Raw genomic sequence first — 21,596 nt, forward strand, 5'->3', positions numbered from 1 at the left:
CCAGTATGATCTCATAGCAAAAAAGGCGTTGCACAGTAAAATACATATCCTTGCACGTTAAGATCCTCACGATCAAGAAATTTTTCTAATCCTAGTGAAACGATTTTCTTTGAGCAATACTCGAAGAAATAAAATAGCTTTGCTTGCTTTGGAAAACGAACACTAAATGAAAAGATACAGAACGATTCTCTCGAGACCTAATCGTTGAGAAACAATGATGATGCACGCGTGAGTATACATAACACGCAGCTACCATATCCACATATACATACGCACACACAAATACGCACGCACGAGCACACATACAGAGATCCTAAAGTGGTCACTTTAATGCGGCATTAGGAATGTCTTCATCGCATTTTCTACGTCAGTCGTATATAGCAATTGTTTCGTTCTTTAAGCGCTAAGTTAGGAAAATATCTCTTTATGAATTCTCGCTTCATTTATATAAATGCGCAGATTTACATATATATTTTCTTTCAACGACTTAACTTTCTTTAATTTTCTACAGTAAAAATAATCTCTCAGCAGAAAATATAGAATCTGCCTATTGACCAATCAACGAATCAGTCCATAATTCTATTATTCTTTCAATCCATGTCTTTTAATTTTAGTTTGTAAAATAGCAAAATGTAATCTAGGCAACGACTGAATGTGAATCGCTCATTTTTTTAGTAAGCTCTTGCAAGAAATCCCTGTAAATCAACGAGTCCATGTTAGAAGAGAGTATGTAGAGAAGCCACCAATCGCCAAGGTCAATCTTCTTGCTGATACTGTTGCAGGTTTCTATGGAGAGAAGTCTTGATGACAGATGAAGCAATCTTGGTCTGACGGCTGGGGCGAAGATTATGGCAGCTCTGTAGACCATCAAGCCGATCAACAAAATCGATAGAATAGTATACCAGAACCAGATGAAAATATACGTTTTTTCGTTGACGATGTTCAACGGTAGAATACATAGAGAGTCGTGCTTCTGTATGGTTCCTGATGCACCATACTTGTGGAAAATGCATTTGGTAACGCGTGGAAAGACGTAGACCATAGGATCTACACGTTCTTCTTGTGGGACATCGGATAATTGTAAAACTCGCAGTCCATAGCTGAGGAATTCGCCGTCGAAAAACCGATTCATCAGGTACAGTTGAAGGAAAATATTGACAAGACAGAGGGCCTCGCAGGCGAAATACCGGTACACATACGTGTTGTGTGTCTGAAAGAAGAACAAGCAATCGGTGAATTGGCATAAATTGGACTCAATGAAGGCAAATTGGATTTAACCAAATCATCTCAGCCTTCTTTCTCTTCTTTGTTAACCTTTTATGTTCTTTCTCCCAAGATATGATTTTGAAGTATCATGGTTGATAAAAATTTGTTTTAAAGTATTAAAAAATTAACTTAAAAAAATTAATTAATCAGTAATTATTATTTTTACTTTCTTAATTTTATATTAGCAATTAAACTTTACAATTCTTTTTCAAAGAATTGTATTTAATTTTCTAATATTATATAATTAATGAAAAATATGTATTTTAAAAAAGTGTTGATAAATTCAATTATGATATTATTGATAAATTCATTATAAATTAAAGATTAATTCATAATTTTTATAAAGTATTTCTCATATTCTTATTAGAATATTCTTATAAGAATATAATTTTTTTTATTCAATTGAAATAATATTATATATATATATATATTATCACTTATAAATATATAAATAAATTTACCTTTCTATATTGCATTAAATAAACCATAAGCGTAGATTTCTTTCTTTGAATATTATCTTCGTGATCGAGACCTTGATTCATACCCATAACCAGTGCGTTGATCAAACCGCCCTCCCACATATTCCATAACCATTGTGGAACGTAGCATAGTACTGCCTGTGAAAAATTATAAATATTTCGTTGATTAAAAGAAAATATTTTTTTTTTAAGCATGAAAATGTATATTTGAATGAAATTATGCACAAAAAAACATTTCTTTAAAAATTAAGCAATCATTTTATAATATATTTATGAAAACACCAACGATGTATAATCCATGTATAAGCTATGCAGTTTGCATAAAGCGACCAATATAATATTGATTTCTTCGCGATATACGCAAATCTCATATTACATTTATCAGTGAAAGAAATTCCAATGGTTACGTAAAAAACATATACATTTACAATGGAACTTCTTTTATCTGAACGGAGTCATGAGACAAACAGTTCTTACATGTAACTGGAGCATATATAAGAGTATTCTGATTCTCTTCATTACCTATCATTTCTCATTTAAGTAATATGAATTCATATTCAGATAAATAGAATCAATAATGCCAGTATTGAGACATATTATAAAAAGAGTTATATAATCTATAAAATTTGCAATAATAAAAATTTAATTATTTAAATATTCATTTATTATATTCAAAGTAATTTTTTCAATTTAGCATTTTTTTAATATTATTTAAATTCTATAATAATTCCATAAAGATTATATATCACCTATATATCGATTTTGTATTAAACAAATATTAATAAATCAATAATCCTGAATCATTAATTCATGAATATAGTCATTGTTTGTTATCATTTATTGTTTTATTATGATTTAAACGTATAATTAAGATATCTTCAATCTGAAGAATTAAATTTCACATCTATTTATGTTTATCTAAACTCTTCTATCTGAAATCTCTGCTTACAAAACTTAATTGAAAAAAAATTAAATTAAAAGCAAAATTTTTAAATCAAATATGATATATATACATATATATAACGGATTATAATAAACCATTGGAATTGTTACAGAATATTTGTAGAATCGAAACTGAAATCAACACAAATCGAAATCTCTCTTTTCCAAATTTCAAAATTTTTTCAAGTGACAATTTTTAACAATTATAAATGTAATCACGTGTAGAATCGTTTTAATTCTATTCTTTATATTTCTATTTTTTATATTTTCCTATTTTTTATATTATATAGGCGTGCAAACTTGCTGATGATTCTTCTTAATTTAATCTAGTCTTTCGACTCTACCGATAAAGGCGTCAAATAGACCGAAACTACTGCCAAAGCAGTTCTCAAGACAGGTAAAGACAAAAACTGATAGCACTGCAAAAAAAAATAGATTATCATCAGTATGATAAAATTTTAAGTCAAGTCAATTTTTTACGCTCATGCATTTTTGTCCGCGAGTCAGTTTCAGATATCCAATACGAGAAAGATGAGAACAGTAAAGAAAAACCTAACCGAGAAGGCACGTGCAGCTGTCTGTGTTTTATCTGTCGCGTGGTAGATTACTGATAAACGAGCCTTTACCTGGAAGAATAACACAAAGCACACCCATTGGTAATAAGTATAATATTTCCTCGCATCTACATCGCCGAAGTCGTTCGCTACTCCTGGATGCGCCACCTCTAGACCAACCTAATGAAAGAAATAAATATTCTTTTAACAATAGAATAACAACGAAAGAGTGTTGATTAATTTATATTTTCATTATGTATGCATTTTCTATAGTCTTTATAGGATTTATCAGAAACGATTATCAAAAGAGAAGTGAAATGATGAAAAGATAAAAAATTTTATTTTAAAAGAATTAATTTAGAAGAATTTATTTGATACTTGATAAAAGTAAAGAAAATTAAAATATATTAGACAAATATTTATCTCTATTTTATATAATTAAATATATTCAACATAAATTTATAGTGTAATATTTACTGAATGAAAAAAATTGATTTTATAATAAAAAATATTATATATATATAAATTTTTTTTTATAGACATTTCAAAATTTAATATCAAAATACATACACTAAAACTACATTTAAGATTTAAAATTTTATATAAAATGAATAATTATATATAAAGTTACAAAAAATAATGAGTTATTGAGGTTATTAGATAATTTTAGTATAAATCCTAAAATTTTTCCATCCATATATTATATTTTTTTTATTTGCAATAAAAAAATAAAAAAAATAACATTTCAAGCAATATTATTAACATTATCAAGCAAAATTTTTGAAAATTTATTATTACATCAAGAAATTTTTTTCAAAGTTCATTATTTTTATTGCAATTATATTGCAATTATTAATAAGTATATTTTTATTTTTAATTAAAACAAAATATCTAAATTATTTATCTAAATTATTTTTTATATATTTATTAATTATAACAAAATCTAAATTATTTATGATTATTTAAATAATTAATTAATAATAGTAATAAATATTTTAATTAATAAACTACAAATTAAATAATCTACATAATATAAATATGTAAAAAAAATATAAAATTGTATTATTCACCAAACATTACAAATAAATATTTAATGTTATTACATATATTAAAATAATTTTTAATAATTAATTTGTTTTGAATTTAATAATTGAATTTTTATAATATATGTTAATTTAAAGTCTTTTTAAATTATGTTTTATTTCAGTTATATAAAAATAAAATCTATTTTATAATTTTATTATATCGAAAACCAGTCGGTATAACATTTTTCTATAGTTATCAACGATTCGTAACCCCACACTATGCCCATCAAGGTTTCGAAGGTTAGAAATAAGTGGTCCTGTGGTGCCGTGATTAAATATGAATCTAAGTTAGAAAATTAGGAACGTAGTCGTTAAACCAGATTACCCACCTGCCGATTAAATGCGTCCGGCATAGTAAATGTAGAAGTTATCCAGCAATAAGTGTTGATAGGGTGCGTGGGTAAACCCTGAACGATGCAGGAGATCGGATTGCCTACGTATTGGGTGGCCGTGATTACCATCGAACACGTGAAAAGTAGCACCGTTGTAAAGTGGTTGTGTAACCGAAACACCATAGAATCTGTTGTGATTTCCTGCCATTTCAAGTATTGTCCAAGACCTCCTAGTAGTTTATACATGATTGTTTTCTTTAATCAAACGATGCGTTAGGTTGTTTACAATCCTCGTATGTTTTCTTCTCCTTTGCACGATTATTCCCACGTGGTAAAATCGTTCACGAACGAAAAAAAAAACAAAAGAGAAAAAAACAAGAGAAACACGTATCGGAAAAATCGGATATTAACTGAAACTTTCCCGAGTCTTCATCTACCAGCTCAGACTCGAAAAGCGGTAAAACGAAACGAAACAGACACACGATCGTACGGCTGTGTCCACGCGGCGTGCCTCCCTCTTTTCCTTTTCTCCCGGTTCTCCTTCTCCTTTGGCGTCCTTCTTCCTTTTCTTCTGCCCTACTCCACCACTGCTTCTTGTTCTTTCTTCGGACAGAAGAGAGTGTGCGCGCGCGCACACGCGATCGGTCACCGAACCACGTTGAACGAGATCGCGAACGGCCACTTTAGACTTTACACACGCACACGGTTATCTTCTGGCAAGAATTTAATTCTGGAATGCCTTAACGAAACAAACGTGTCCTGTCAACATTTTTTGCCGCCAATCAATCGGTTCGAAGGCGTTAAACACGTTCAGAAAACGTTCAGGTGAGTCGTGGTAAACAAATAACCGTACGTGTTACTGGAAGCAAACAGTGTTTTCTGGATCGATTGTATGTCTTTTTCCACGTGATCTCTGTGATTCCTTGATAGATAGAGCTACATGTAATCGAGACGCGCGCTCGTTTCGTCTAGTTTTCTCGATCTCCGTAATCGCGCTATGTCACGCCACTAAACCGATTAATTTTTCGCTTTGTGTCAAAGCTACGACACTCACTATCAATCTGCTGCTGTTTTTTTCGTCAGTCGAGGATTTCTCAGAGAGAAACACAGCCTGACGCAAAGTTGTGCAACACCTTGAACTCTCTCAGCGTGCCACGAACCCCCTCTTTCTCCTTCTCTTTCTCTCTCTCTCTCCTCTTCGCGCAGAATTTTTTCTCTCAATATATCGTTCAGATAGATCGTCCGATGAACGGGTTGCGAGTAGCCAACACCGAATTGTGTCGAGCATATACACGTATGTACGTAGCAGTCTTCAACGTCGACTGACGAGAAGTCAGTGGCTTGTTGTTCAGCAGAGGGGCGAGAGGGAAACTCTTTCGATCTGCTAGGGGGACTGCCGGAGTAGAAACGAGTAGGAGAGGGCCCAGGAGGTGGGGATCGAAACGGTGGGGGACCGATGGGCTGCTTCAAACTCCCCCCTTTATATACCACAATATATTGTATACCCTGTTTCCATAGTGCATGCTCCTGCGTTCAGCGATGAGGGCTACTGTTGTACGTTCGATTCTTTCTATTTTTTAATAATTTATTTTCTATGCTTAGAACGTATATATTTAAAATTAAGAAATATAAAAAAAAAATTTATAAAAAAGATTATCATATAGGTTTTATTTTTTATTTCTTTTTTTCTGTTTAATTTTATTTATTATGAAAATAATAGATAGCAAATATTTCGAATTTCAAGCATACGAAAATAGTATATAACAAGATATTTCTATCTAATATTCAAAAAATATAAATTATAATAAAAAAAAATTTCATATATTTATAATGTATAATTATAAAAATTTTTAGTTTTTCTTTCAATAATATTCTATTTCAAAATTTGTGGTGATTTAAAACTTGAGACTCCCATTACCGTTATTTGCTTGCATCTTTCTTTTTCTTTTCTGTTTTGGCCGATCTCTTCTTCGCCTCGAATATCATAATGAAAGTAAATCGGTTTAATTTGATCGTTAAATTCAATTGAACACTGAGGTCGACAGAAGGATCATATGCAGAATTTATACGAACAAAATTTGTATTCTGAATAATAACATCATGTTTAGAATTATTTTATATATAAAATTAATGAATATATATTTTTTTTTTAAAGAAGAAAATTATAGGAAGTTTCAAATTTCCAATAAGTATGTTTTCATTTCTTCCATTATTTTTTTGATGTAAACAAATCTCGAATATTATAAAATAAAATATATTTATCTTATATTATATTTAATATTCGTAAATTCAATAAAAAAAATAACTGCACGTTGAAATTCTGAATAAATAATTTTCATTTTTTTATGACATTTTTAATATATTATAGATAACTAAAATATAGTGAATTTCTACTATTTATGTTAATATTATTAGTATCATTAGATGATATTTGCAAACTGTAACTAATAATAGATTGTACTACTTTCTAAATGAAAAGTAAGACAATAGATTTTAAAAATTAAAATGAATAAAAAAATTTGATTATTATATTTAATAAAGAATAAAAATTGATATGTAATAATCGAAATTATATTTTTACATTTTTTTCATATTTTCAAATTCATTTTATACATAAAAATAAATTTGCATATGAAATTACATAAGGCAATATAACAGGATATTATTGCAATCAATATCAGCAATTTAGTGCTGTCTGCTCGCTTCTTCTCACGTTTTATGTCTTTATTCTATCGTTTAACAAAGGGTTGCTGTAATTTGTACGTGACCAAATGCACGGTTCCTGAAAGAACTGCGAAAATTTTATCCTACGAAAATACCAGTCTCTTGTATTCAGCGTCATTTTGTTTAAGATTATGTTAAATGCTGAAATATATATTAAATTGCAACAAAAATAATAAAAATTAAAAAAAAAATTTGATAATTTTTTTTTTTAAAAGTTTGTTTAAAATTTGATAATTTTTTTTTTATGTATTTAAATTTTATATTTGTAATATTTAGTTGAATACTGAAGTAGAAACCTTGAAACTTATATAATTTTTCCATTAATTTGAATTTTTTATTTTTTCTTCGATATTTTTATCTTTATATTTATAATTGATATTTATTTTTTAATAAATTCCTTTATAATTATATATATATGTTTTTTTTTATTTATAGGAAAATTGTTTATTTTCCTTGTAATTTTATATTTAAAATTCAGTAAATTTTATTATATAAAAAGATATTTTTATAATGTACAATTTTTTTTTTTTACAAATTTATAATGATTATATAAAATTGAAATAACTGTTTATCGCAATTCATAAAAATTAATATTTTTAATATTAAAATTCATATTTTTAATTCTACATAAATGAACATCAATATTTATGTAAATTTATCGCGTCATAATTTTCAATATCAGTTGACTGTACAAAGATTTCAAAAAAATAAAGAATTTTTACACGAATACAATATTTTTACATAAGCTGTTGTTCATTGCCATTGACATAAATTTTTTTTAAAGATAAAACGAAAATTTAAAGAAACAATTTTTTAAAATTCAGAAAATTTTAACATATTTTTTCTTAGAAAAAAAATATAACACATAATAAATATAAATAATTATTAGATATCATTTTTTAAAAATATAAATTATAATTTCAATAAATAATTAATAATAAAGCTATTTTATTCTTCTAAATATTTAAAAATTAGGGTGTTAGATTTATGATCGACTTAATTTATGCCTACTACAAATATTCACTCTTGTAAAAACGATGGTGACACATGTTACGCACATGTTTACGGAATCTCGTAAATGTTCCAGAGACAAGACAGGAGTTCCGGTTACTAAGAATCTATCGCTGCACTTAGAAACTAAACTAATGTTCTACGAAAGAAAATCAGCAAAACTTTAATTCGAAGTAAAACGATACATAAACGGTCCGTTGCTGCTATGGCGTATCAATAGCAAATGGTAATATGATATTATGTAAATATTTTCGTACGCTCGTCGTCGTTTATCGCTTGTGCTTATTAGAAGATGTAAAGAAATTTTCGTTTGTTTAAATGAATTTATAATAGGTAAAAAATTTTCTAGAGAATATTCGAAGTAGAATATTTTCAAGATATAAACAAAAGGAATTGCCAAATTTCTCATCGATTATGTTATAAATATGAATTTTATTTCTTCTTTTTATAGAATTTAATAACAGTGGTTCGCAACTTATGAGTCGTGACATTCTTTAAAATATTTATAATGAGATTTATTAAATTTATATAATAAATGTCGGGATGAAAAATTATCATTTCTTGATAATTACGAGAATATAATGAGGGCATATATAGCTAATCAATTTAAACCTTGTTTTATTCTTGAAAAATACCTTTCACTTAAAACCTTGGTTTTTTACTGGCCTTTAACCGAGAAAACTTCAAATAAATATTTCTTCTGAAATTTCAAAAGAATTTTTATATGTTGTATTGCAAGAATATCATACATTCATTCAATTTATTATAAATTTAATATAATATAATAATAATTTAATATAATCATTTACATCAAGTCTATGTTTTTTAATTTGTAAATATATATAACATTAAAAAGGTTAAGTTAGAGTAAGTGAAAGTGAAAGGGTTTAACATGTTACAAGATCCCAATAAATTTATCTTATGAAACAAATTGAAAATGATAAATAATCAATAAAATAATCAATATCAGAGAAAATCATTTTTATTATATTATCAGTTAAGAAAATTCTGTTTATTTATTTTCTGTTTTTATTTAATAAAAAATAATCTTTGTAATTGTATGAATAAGCATTTGCTAGATAGGATGCTGTTGAATCACGTTTCTGATAATTCAAAGCTTGAATCGTTAAAACTTTGTAACTATCACATTCAATGTGAAGAAAATAAATGAGGCACGAATACAAGTGCAATATGAATTAAAAAGTCAAGGATACTAGGGAAAGCCGTTCTCCGAATATAAATTTACCTTGAATCTGCAATAGATTGAAAATATTGAAAATAATATCGAGATTTTTCAAATTTTTTTAACTCTAAATTAAATGTAAAATTTGCATTTTTTTTTCAATTCTTAAAAGTTAAAATTAGTCAATTAGGATTAAATGTTCAATTGAAAATGCAATTTTAAATTATCCAAATTCCAAGAAAATTGCTTCAAAACATTAAAAATTGTTAGACAAAAAGAGAAAACCATCTGGAAAATATAAAAAATAGAGAATAATCTTGTTATTCTGAGAATTCCGAATTTAAGATTTAAGAAATAAGAATTGAAAATATTAGGTTAGGAATTAGGAACGGTTTTTTGTATTCAAAGATTTCTACTAATATACTATATGAATAATTAAAACAAGTTAGTCAACAATAACTGACATACCATCTATGAGTCAAGAACTTTGATATAACAGAATGAATTCGTGGGTATGAGAATCTTTTCATGTCTCCATCTGGACTAGCATCATTTGAGTAACGTCTCATGGTATACATATATATGTATGATCGATATGTATGGATACATGTTGGGATCGCATCGTGTCTATTAATGAAAGAAATTTAGATTCTGGAAATTGTCAGCATTATTATATTTTTACTTTATTAATAATAAATAATTCTATTGAAATATTAAAATATAATAAATATTGGATAAATATTTAAACATTAGGAAACTGTGCAAATACGAATTAATCTCGATATAGCTTGATCAGAGTGGAATTCTCTTTTGTCGAAAAGGAACAATGAATAAAAAAGAAAAGTGGTTGAAAACTAAAATAAATATATAAGATTTGATAAAGTTTGTGAATTCGATATAGTAAAATTACTGTTACTTTGTTGCTGAATGTCACTATTGTCATTTTCAAACTTTCTACTTTTTGTACCGCTTTTAAAAAAGTATGCTTCTATCTTGTCCACTTTCAAAATTGATTTTCGTGAAAGTCATTTTATAAAAAGAATCTTCAGAGAATTACTTTTAATATTGTATGTCCTTCACATTCCTTTAAGAAATGTTTTGGTTAGGTTAGATTAATATATAAAAAATAATTAGGTTAAAAAATATTTATATTTAGATAATTATAAATTATATAATTAAAAATAATTGCATTAAAATATTTCTCTATTTACTTACTTAGTTCAATAACCTTTTTTGTTTTCAGAAGTAAACAAAAAATATTGAAAGATATTTTGATACCATTTTTTGTACATGATATTCTTTTCTGCAAAAAAAGAAAAAAATGAAAACTTAATCTAGATCAAAGCAATACTTTACTTTATTTGACACGATTATTCTTTTTTTTGAACGTTCTTGTTCACGTAAATTACGTTAGTACCGTGGTTTTCATATCGTGGTCTCGTTTTCGTTGCAACCGGTCGCTGGTCCAAATGTGCAACGTGATGTAACCCAAGCTTTTGTGCAGACGCACCGCAATACGATATCGCCACGACCCACCGACATCTCAGTTTCTCTATACACAACCAGGTTGATTCTTGTGACCGTGTTCCATGTAACAAACGTCACACATATAACGAGATAAAAATGAAAACAAAACAAAAAAAAAAAAAAAGAAAAAAAAAAAAAAAAAAAGAAAAAAAAAAAAAAAAAAAGAAAAAAAAAAAAAAAAAAAGAAAAAGAAAGAAAAAACGAAAAATGAGAGGGGAAAAAAACGGAAACGAAAAGAAAAAAATCGAATGCCTGCACTGAATCCAAGATCATTGATCAATTGAAATTTATTCGAAAATATATATATTCATTCTTGTGATTCGCTGTTATCTTATCACAGAAAGTGACCTCTCTCTATAAACCTATTGAATAATATCACCCCACATTATAGTGTGGGTACATTAAACTCGGTCAAGGCACTAAAAGCAGCATTTAAGAATTATATTGAACCCCTACTACACTAACGAGTGACGTTTCTAGGAAAATGACCATTTTTATTTAATGATTTTAAAGAGAAATAAAAAAGAATTTTAATCAACAATTCGACAAATTTATCAAATTTTCTAAATGTATATTGAATTTTCAGGAAGATTTCATGCGATTTCATTTAAATTTGTATTCATAAATTCTTAAATATATGAAATATTAAATAAAATATTAAACCGACACGATTGAAAAACTGGTTTTATTTTTATGGAAAGAATATTAAATAAAGAAGTTAAAAATATAAACATTTTCTGATGAATCGAATCTTTTTTTTTGATATTATTACATTTTATATTTTTATGGTAGAATTTGTTTTGAATTTTATTTTTCGCTCATTGAATTTTGTTTTAGTCTCAATTTCCATAAAAATATATCTGCAAATATTTTATAAATTAAATGAATTTTGAACTTTAAAACAAAAAGGAAATAATGAATTAGAGATATTAAAAAGATTGAAACAAATATATGCGCAATAATATTAAATTTTCTTTTATCGAAATTCCATATTATTTGTTCAACCACCAAATAATATGTTTGAGTTTAATGGTTCGTCCCCTTTGCTACGCTTTAAACGCGTCCTTAGTTGCAATTATCTTAATTAGAGTTTATAAACGACGACAATCACTCGTTTTGTCAGCGAAAAATTGCTCTTTCCTCTTTGCTTTTCGACCAAACCGCTTTACGTGCATCGTCCACAATAAATCTTACAAGTCTTCTCGTCACCTGTGGTTTGTTCAAAAACCGTGACCGCCATTCGATGCACTCGATCGCGTTCCATGAGAGTTGCGTTCTTCCAGTTGAACTAAGCTTCCTTGCTCAAATTTCTTCTTATTCGTAAATCTAATAATTGGAAAAATATATTTAAAATAAATATTTATTTTATTTTTTCATTTGGAAGAATTTTTATTTTATTAGTCAATTTTTTTATATGTTTATTGAGGTATTATTGAGGTTATACTTATCATGTTTTTCTTTAAAGAGGTTAAGTATGTTTTATATTCTTTAAATATGTTTTATATTTTTCTTTCTTAATTATTAATATCATTAAATTACTATTAATATCATTGATCTATTAATATCATTAATAGATTAATAAATTATTTGTTATTCTCTTATGTTTTTTTTAAAATTCAAGTATATTAAGGAAATAATTGAAATTAAATTTAGATAGTTCAAAGTAAAATAAACATATTTGAATCAAAGTTTAATTTCTAAAACTTCTTAAAAAAATTAATATCTTCTCGAGTGATTTCATGATTTAGAGAATTATGTCACTTTTTTAATTACAATAATACATCTTTTTCTATTTCCCAATGGGATCATACTTAACATCTCTAATATTATTCATCTTCTCAATAACCAACTAATGTATCTAATCTATTTAAAACTTTTGATTATATAATTTCAAGTATTCTGTTGATCATTATTCGTAAGCGATCATTTAACCAGGATGTGTTTAAATGGAGTTTCCTCCAGAATCTTTTAAAAACCAAGCATCATAAATTGTTCTCAGAATTCACATGAACTTACGTAAATTCGTTTGAAATTCAAATTTCAACGAAACAATTATTATTTGCACAATTAGATCTACGTTAAATTTACATAAATAACTCCCATAATCCAATAAAATAAAATCATGAATTTTATACTATAATATAAATAAAAATAATTTGTTTTTAAAGTTATGAAATATGTAAAATAAATAAAATTTAATATCTTTTAAAGTTATAATATATATATATTATACCAATTCTATTTCATCTATGATAATATGATATATTCATTAGAATTCAAAATTTTCTTATAATATATCTATATCACAATAAATTCTTTTCTTGAATTCTAATATAAATTATTAAATTTTTCCTTGAAGCTTTTTCCTCTTAGCGTCTGTCACTGTACTTTCACGAGAAGAAGCGAATAGAGCACCGATATCATTTATATTCTTGAACCTTGTCAAACCGGTTTTCACAAGACTCCATGGTTGAGAACCGCTGTAGGTCAATCGTGTCAATTGTGATGAATGTATGTCGACTCTGCTCGCAGTCTGGTCCTTGTAATTCTTCGTGCTAAATTGTATAATCTGTCATAGTGCGTGTAACATGCATCCAATAACGTGAATAAAATAATAATGAAAATTGTGTACCGATCGAGAGCTTGTATTTCTTTGTTCTTCGAACTAGAATAGAATTCATTCATTCCTTCTCTTTTCCATTAATGTATAATGATACAACGATAATGTTAGCAATTGTAAATTGAACAATTATCTGAAAAAAGAATCTATATAAGAAAATAAAAGAAAATATTTATTGCTTTTTTTATAAAATTTTTATTAAATTGTTATAAATAAATGCATCTAGAAAGTATATAATTTATATTTAAATGCATACTTTTTTATATAATAGGTTTTTTCATGATATTATTTTAAATATAGATATATTAATAAGTATATATTTGATATTATTAATTATATGATGTTATTAAAGAATATGTGTTAGTTACAAGAAAATTTATGAGTTCATTGACCTGCTTTCTATAATTACTATTAGTTTAATTTTTCCTTTTTTTTTTTTTTTTTACTTTTTCCTATTTAATCTTAAACAAAATTACAAAATAAAAATGATTATTATAATTAGAAAATTATTTTCTAATTTTAAATTTACAAAAAAAAAAGACTTCTAAATTTTTGACATTGATTGCTTATATTAATCATACATTAAAAAAAAATTATATTAGCAAATTTTTTAATGATCAATTTTCGTCAATTTTAAAATTATTAAATTGATTAGCAAACATTTATTAATATTATAGTGCTATGAGAATTTCTTGAAATATCTTATTTAAGTTCTTAGTATGAACGAATAGCAATTGTAATCGTGATATTTCTAAGAAATTATCAATACAAGGTGTGTATATATATCTGTGTGATATAAAGAATACTAATTAAAATTTTCTTATTATTTTATCGCTGATTAAACATTCTGAGGAGATTCTACACAAGCTAAAAATAACTGATAATGCAACTCGTGTAAGACATAACTTAATAAGCGATCACATTCATGATACATCAGCGATAAAAAAATAATTGTAAGCCACTTAGGTGACAGAAGAATAAATATTTGAATAGCAATTTAAACAAAATTATTCAAAAATTAACTTTAATTTTTTAACCATAGTTGCTACTAAAATAAAGAAAATTTGATAAATTTGAATTTACTGGTATAGATTATTTTTCATCTAATTATCTTATTTCATAATTTTAAATATTATTTTTTTATTTATTATATTTTTTTTATAGTATTATATTTTATCAAATTTAAATCGAATTTAAATCAATAAAAATGTTTGTAATTTTTAAAAAATTAATTTTTTAAAGCTTTTATCTTATAAAATCAATAGAATATAAAATTAAACTAAAAATATTAAACTAAAACTAAAAAAGATTGTTTCTTATATATAACATCAATCTAATATTTACTCTTCAATAAGAAAGAGAGATAATAGAACTAGTTGCTATTTGTAAAGTGTACTCACAAAATTGTTATCTAAATAGCGAGTGAAAATTACTAGTAACCAAGGATACGTTGAATAGAATCCATGTTCGTAGATAGAAAGAAGGAAAAGGCTGGGACTTGTAAGGGCACACTTGGTCACGTTGAATCCGAGTCGGTCCGATGTGTAAATACCTTACTCGATGAGTGCACGTTAACCTCATTATCCATGCACACGTGGTCTCCAAGTCTCTGGACGTTCACTGTAACCACGCCAATACGAAAGACACACACTGAATAAAGATAGAATCTTGATACAACAGCACCGTTGTTTATTCATGGGTTTCCACGTCGTTTCGAATAAATGAACGAATACAAGATATTATTATGCCTATACAACTTATCCGAAAGATTTTTCGAAATTAGTTTTTTTTAAGAAAAAAAAAGTTAAAAATTTTACTGTTAACAATTTGATTAAATTTTACTTTGAAAGTAACAATATAATCATAGTTGATTAACTTTGTTATTCAGGAATATGCAACGATGCCAGTCATCTGTGGCTACTGTGGCTCCACTGATAAATTGTGGTTAAGAATATAAATACAGTAGTAGTCAGTGTGTTAATATATCGATATGATTTAATGAAAACTTTTATGGATAACATATTAAATCAATCGTTTTCATCCTTTTTGAATTTATTACTCAAAAAATTTCTAAAAATAAGTATTCTTATCATGTTAAGACAAGACATTACTTGATGTTTATTTTTTTTTTTTTTTTAGAAAACACGCATACTTTGTCAGAGATACATCAGTTGGTCGTTCAAAATTCTATCACGAAGAGTACAAGAGTAAAGTATTGGATGAAATACGAAATGCATTCTTATTCCTTCTGTATCCTTCTTGCTTCTTGAAACGCTTTTAGAATATTTTACTCACTGCCACCAATGAAGAATGCCATTTGTGCTGCTAATGAGTTTTATCGTTATTTTAATCGTTTTTGTTATAATTAATTTCATAAAAATAAGCCTTAATTTATTTTTCTTCTTTATAAAATACTAAATAATAAAAGTACAAATAGAATATTCTATAAAAAATTTTATAATATATTTATATTTTATAATATATTTATATATAATATATATTATATATATAATATATTCTATAATAAATTTTATCAAATAACATAATAATTAAGGATTTCGAAAAATTTTCTTAGAGTCTATGATTTATTTTTTCTTTTAATCTTCATAGAGAAGACCTTGAGCTTAATAAATCATCAAAGTGCAAACAAGATCAAAAGTAAATTCTACTTATGAAAATATTCAACTGAATAGATTTTATCAATCTTTTTCTGGCGCGAAAATTGAACTTTCTTTCTGTTCTACGATGGAGCAACATAATATAATCGGAAATTCCTTTCAACTGACGAACGGTAGTGACAGTTTTCTGAGCGAGTAGATAATAAATTTACTATTTCATGAGTCAGTATCTGACTAGTTTTGAAAGTCCGTGCACGTGTATGTAATATTAGGAAAATATCACGGGTCATTTATTGCGATATTTCATCAGATTTCTATAAGTTACGATAATGATATAATTTCCAAACTATTAGCGAAAATGGAACTTGTAGAATGAAACAAAAATGTCTTGAGAAATATAAATTTTAATTTTTATGTTTCATTTTATTCATCTGTTCATTATTATCTTTAGTTCAAGATATTTAATTTTTTTCTTTACTCTTTTAGACAGTGGTTTTCAATGTATGGCTAAACCACAAAAAGATTATACAAATAACATTTTATTAAAAACTAAAAATTTATTTTTCTTTATTATTTTATTCTTCTAATATATCGATTCTAAATACTTAAGTAATGATGAACATTTGAATTAATGAATTTTTAATTACTATTGAATGACATATATTATAATATAATGCGTAAATAAGTTCTTTTAATGACATTATTATAAAATGATCTTGAAATTCATAAATTTTTCTAAATTAAATGATAATTTTTTACATACTAAAATTTAGAATTATTAAAGAAATTAAAAAAAATAATCTTGAAAAAATAAAAGAAAAATATAATATTTATTTAAAATTATCAAATATGACTAATACTAAAAATACAAATATATTATTAAATTTTCAAATTTTTATAATTATAACACCAGATAAGATTTATATAATTATAACACAAAATAAGTAAAATACAGATTCATTCATTTTAATAGAAAATATAATACTAAAACCGTGTCGGATAATTATCGGAACAGTTTAAATACATTAGATACATTAAATACATGCATATGTTACGATCGTCAAAGAACCTTCCATATAATATGCATGTTCTCTTTTCTCTAATGCACAGTCGTCATTTCCCGGTTGTGAGAGAGAACATAATGGACCATGTTCCGGTCGCGATGATTCTTCTTTTCATAAAAAGAACGAACAAAGATCTCGTAATCTGATTTTACAATTTACCTCTTGATCCAATACACACAATTGTTTAATTATATTTCGTTTTTTATTTTTAATAACTCATTCTTCATTTTCTTCGATATGTTTAATTTTTAATCTCAAATCACGACATTTTTTTTATTTTATTTTATTCTATTTTATTAGTTATAGTTAGTATTTATTTGTTAGTATTTATTAATTAGTATTATAATATTTTATATTATATATAATATTTTATATTATTTCATCCTTTCGTTTCGTTTTTCTATTTTAAGGTTATATCTATGACAAAATATTATTAATATATATAATATTTAATATAGGTTATAAATACATAAATAATACAATGATTTATAAAAATATAATTATTTAATACATTTTGTACTCTAATTTTCTATGTTATTCTTATAAATTTTATTACCATACACAACAGATATTTCAAATATATTCTTAATATCAGTTCTCGATAATGAGTTAACAGTTGGGTAATCAGTTTCTTTCATTGGTGTCGATGATACAACTCTCTATCAACATATGTTACAAGCTTTGATAAGTTTTTCATTGCCATTATTAAGACGAATTAAAATCTACTTAAATTTCATTCTTTTTGTCGAATAATTTTTCTTTTTGAAAAACCATCGTTACATTCAATAGTTCTAAAAATCAAACCTATAAATTCGTTATGAAGAAAATGAGATTTATGATTTCCAAAGCAAATCTGAAGAAAGTTATTATCAAATTTTGTAAAGTATTTTTCAAGTAATAATAACTTCTGGGAAAATTAGTATATTTGAAATTTTTATTTTATTATTTTATTAGTATATTTGAATATTATTGAAATTTTAAATATGTTTATTACATTCGTACAATTAACTCGAAAATGAAGTTAGAAAATTTGCAGATGAACGTAAATGGATTAATTTAATGATAAGTCACGTTGCAAAAACCAATCAACCTTTTAAACGATTTAATAATCCCGATTATTGTTGAGCAGCTGAAGAGGTCAGTTTAATATAACCTATATTTACTTGCATATATAACGGTATATAAGTGCACTCTAATTGAGATGTACCGAAGGAAGATACAGAGTTACGTTGAAAAACTTAAGGAATTATGTAACTACCATATTCTCTTCAAAATTATATACTGACTGTATATTATATATATGATTGTATATTATATATATTATATATATATATATATATGATTTTTATGTATTTATATATATAACTTTTAATATACGTAAAAATTTTATACACAAATAAGTGACTAGGATTCAAGTGATATGATAAAATTAAATGGATATCTATTTATACCTATATCTAATTATATTTGTATTTGAAAAAATGCAATATTAATTTTCCTCAAAAATATTAATAATTATAAAATAAAATCTTTATTAACATATTTGTTAAGACATATTTATTAAAATATTTATTAAAATATACATATTTCTAATATTAATAATTTAAAAATATTTAAATTTTCATTTTATTTATTTTATTTCTTTGCAACATATATAACAATATTTTTTTTATTTTTACAATAAAAATATATTAATTATTTATAACGATTGTAATATTGAAAAATTGGTAATAATTATGAAAAAAACAAATTTTCCTTTCAAATAAATGCTTACAATTAAAAATATAGTTTTATTTATACAACATTAACAAAAATTTTTATGTAGTTTTAAAATTTTCTGAAATGATGTAAAAAATAGAATCAAATTCGATAATTTGTCTAATTTGATGATGATGCAATCTTTACATCTTTAGATTTATTTACATTATATTACATAACTATCTAAACTACACTATAAGTAGCACATATGAATAAAAATGATATTTGATGGTATTTACAATACAAAATTACATTATATAAATATATAAAAAATAACTTACGATTGATCTTGACTAGGTAAATATATAAATAAAATATTTTATTTACATATTTATTACATATTTTACATTAAATATTTAATTTCGTATGCTAATTACATTATTTATATTTAATATATAATTAATAGTATAATTTTTTTTTTAGCTTTTTAAAAAGTTTGAAAAAACTTTTAAAAATATATTATTAATGTCATTACTTCATTATATAATCATTTGTTAAAATGAAAAAAACTTTCTTCAAATTTTTAAAATTCTCAAAATTATTTTAATAAATACATTAAAAAATTTTGAAATTTTTTTCAATAAAGAGAAATAAAATTGAAGAAATTCTCAATAATCCAATTTGTCTGCAAACATAAAGAATTAATTTAATCATATAAATAAATTAATTGAACTTCACTCAAAAAATAAAAACAATTATTTGATACTTTTCAAATCTATTTAATATCTTCTCTTATCTTTTTGTAATATTTATTCATTTTATCGATATTTATTTATTGAGTTTACCGATATTTTTATCTGATATTAATCTATTTATTTTTCAGACTTTATTCAACACTGATTTATTTGACATAATCATCAAACTTATTTTATTAATTTTTATATTTACAATAATATTTACATTCTTTTCTTTGCAAAAACTATACAAAGATCAATATATCAAAAAAATATATATAAATCGTATTATTTGAAAATTTGTTTATCCAAAAATAAATATATCATTATAATTTGATTAATAATTTTAAGTTATAATTTTAATTTTAAAATTAAAATAAAATTTTAATAATTTAATTTCATATCTTCGATTTTTTGATAATCTTATAATAAAAAATATGCTCACTTATGCGTAGACGAGTTATAATTAATTCTCTTTATCGTTTAACGGTTTCTCTTCGTTAGACATATTGTATATAGTTTGACGTCTTTCTTCCAGATCACCGGCAAGTTTCACCAACAGTTCTCTGAATATATAGTTATCCAAGTTCTTCGCTATATAATAAAGAAATACCCAATCCCCATAGTGGCACTCATGAGTAACGGCCAGCACGTTCCACGGATTATATTTCCCAGGACAAGCCATGGAGAACACTAACTTGTTGAATAGTTCACTCCTAATCCATATAAGATTAATTAAAAAAAAATTAAGCGTTAATTAATAAAATTATTCGGATTAAGAGATGTTAAATAATGTAAACAATTTTTAGAAAATATAATATATTTGAAGAAAAATATTTAGAATATTTGAAATGTTAAATAATAAAGTTAAAAAATGAAATTTATTGAGGAAAAAAAATTCTAAATGATATCATATGTAAAAATAATTAGTAATGTGAACAATTTCCGCTTCTTCTTCAAAATCGAAAATTATCTGAGAATTTCAACGCATTCTTCCAAGTAAATTCGTTAATCCAATTGCACTATTAATTGTGTAGGAATTTATATTTGAACGAGCACTTCCTCAAAATTACAATTATCCGCAATATCGGTGTTAACACACGTGAGATCAGAATTTCGCGGAAGTATTTCTCATATGCGATATATTGTCATGGATTTAGAAATACACAGTCAATAATACAAGAGTTCAAAGAATCCGTATTTCTTGGAAAAATAACTATCTACAAGGCATGAGATACGTATAGATAGATAAATAAAGTAGTAACCTGGCATGCAACGCCATAGTAAGTAACCTCCAGAGCAATCCTAAACCGGTTATCACAGAGAGAATGATGTACCAATACCAAAGGAACACATAGATCTTCTCGTTAATGATGTTCAATGCCATGATGCACAGAGCATCGTGGTTTTGTATAGTTCCTGATGGACCGTATTTGTGAAAGATACATTTAGTTACCTGGAACGTTTATTCGAAAAGATATTTTTTTTCTTTTAAAAGATAAATCGTGGAACGAAGTTCGTACAGATTCTAGATTGTAAACAAACCCATTGAAACTTCCAAAATATTTTCAAGCACGTATTATATATGCGACAATATTACTACAGTAGTACCAACTGTTGCAAGATCGAAACTGGATCCCATCAATTATTCGAGGATAATTGTTGGCAGCTTCTCGATTTTGTTCATTTTATTGAATTGTGAGAAACGAGAGAAAAAAACTTTTTTTATGAATGAAATTTATATATATATATATATATA

At 25.3% G+C, this 21,596-nt stretch overlaps 2 protein-coding genes and 1 long non-coding RNA gene across 5 annotated transcripts in view; all 3 read right to left on the reverse strand.

Moving 5' to 3' along the window:
• Positions 1-143: 143 nt before the first annotated feature.
• Positions 144-6,042, reverse strand: LOC102679471 (innexin inx1). The gene is made up of 4 exons (XM_006624383.2): positions 4,656-6,042; positions 3,314-3,421; positions 1,728-1,883; positions 144-1,210 (listed from the first exon to the last, which is right to left on the reverse strand). Exons 1-4 carry the CDS (start codon positions 4,902-4,904, stop codon positions 638-640), a joined length of 1,086 nt encoding a protein of 361 aa, XP_006624446.1. The 5' UTR covers positions 4,905-6,042; the 3' UTR covers positions 144-637.
• A 3,340-nt stretch (positions 6,043-9,382) lies between these two features.
• On the reverse strand, positions 9,383-10,413 carry LOC116186631. Its single transcript, XR_004151647.1, has 2 exons — positions 10,045-10,413; positions 9,383-9,646 (listed from the first exon to the last, which is right to left on the reverse strand). It is a non-coding gene; the product is annotated as an uncharacterized LOC116186631 (long non-coding RNA).
• A 3,333-nt stretch (positions 10,414-13,746) lies between these two features.
• The window catches only part of LOC116184843 (innexin inx7-like), an 11,276-nt gene continuing 3,426 nt past the window's right edge, over positions 13,747-21,596 (reverse strand). The window contains exons 6-9 of one of the 3 annotated variants that reach the window (XR_422860.2): positions 21,103-21,293; positions 20,283-20,553; positions 15,124-15,343; positions 13,747-13,856 (exon numbers count right to left, since the gene is read on the reverse strand). Coding sequence is in view for 2 of the 3 variants with exons in the window: in XM_006624382.2 (XP_006624445.1) it covers positions 20,304-20,553; positions 21,103-21,293 (441 nt within the window). In the remaining variant the exon portion in view is untranslated. Of the gene's footprint in view, positions 13,857-15,123; positions 15,344-19,744; positions 19,789-20,254; positions 20,554-21,102; positions 21,294-21,596 lie in introns of those variants that run through there. The other 2 variants (XM_006624382.2, XM_006624381.2) reach the window with 2 other exon arrangements.

Source organism: Apis dorsata, unplaced genomic scaffold (assembly GCF_000469605.1).
Source record: "Apis dorsata unplaced genomic scaffold, Apis dorsata 1.3 scaffold_1055, whole genome shotgun sequence".
In the NCBI taxonomy this organism is placed as follows: Eukaryota; Metazoa; Arthropoda; class Insecta; order Hymenoptera; family Apidae; genus Apis; species Apis dorsata.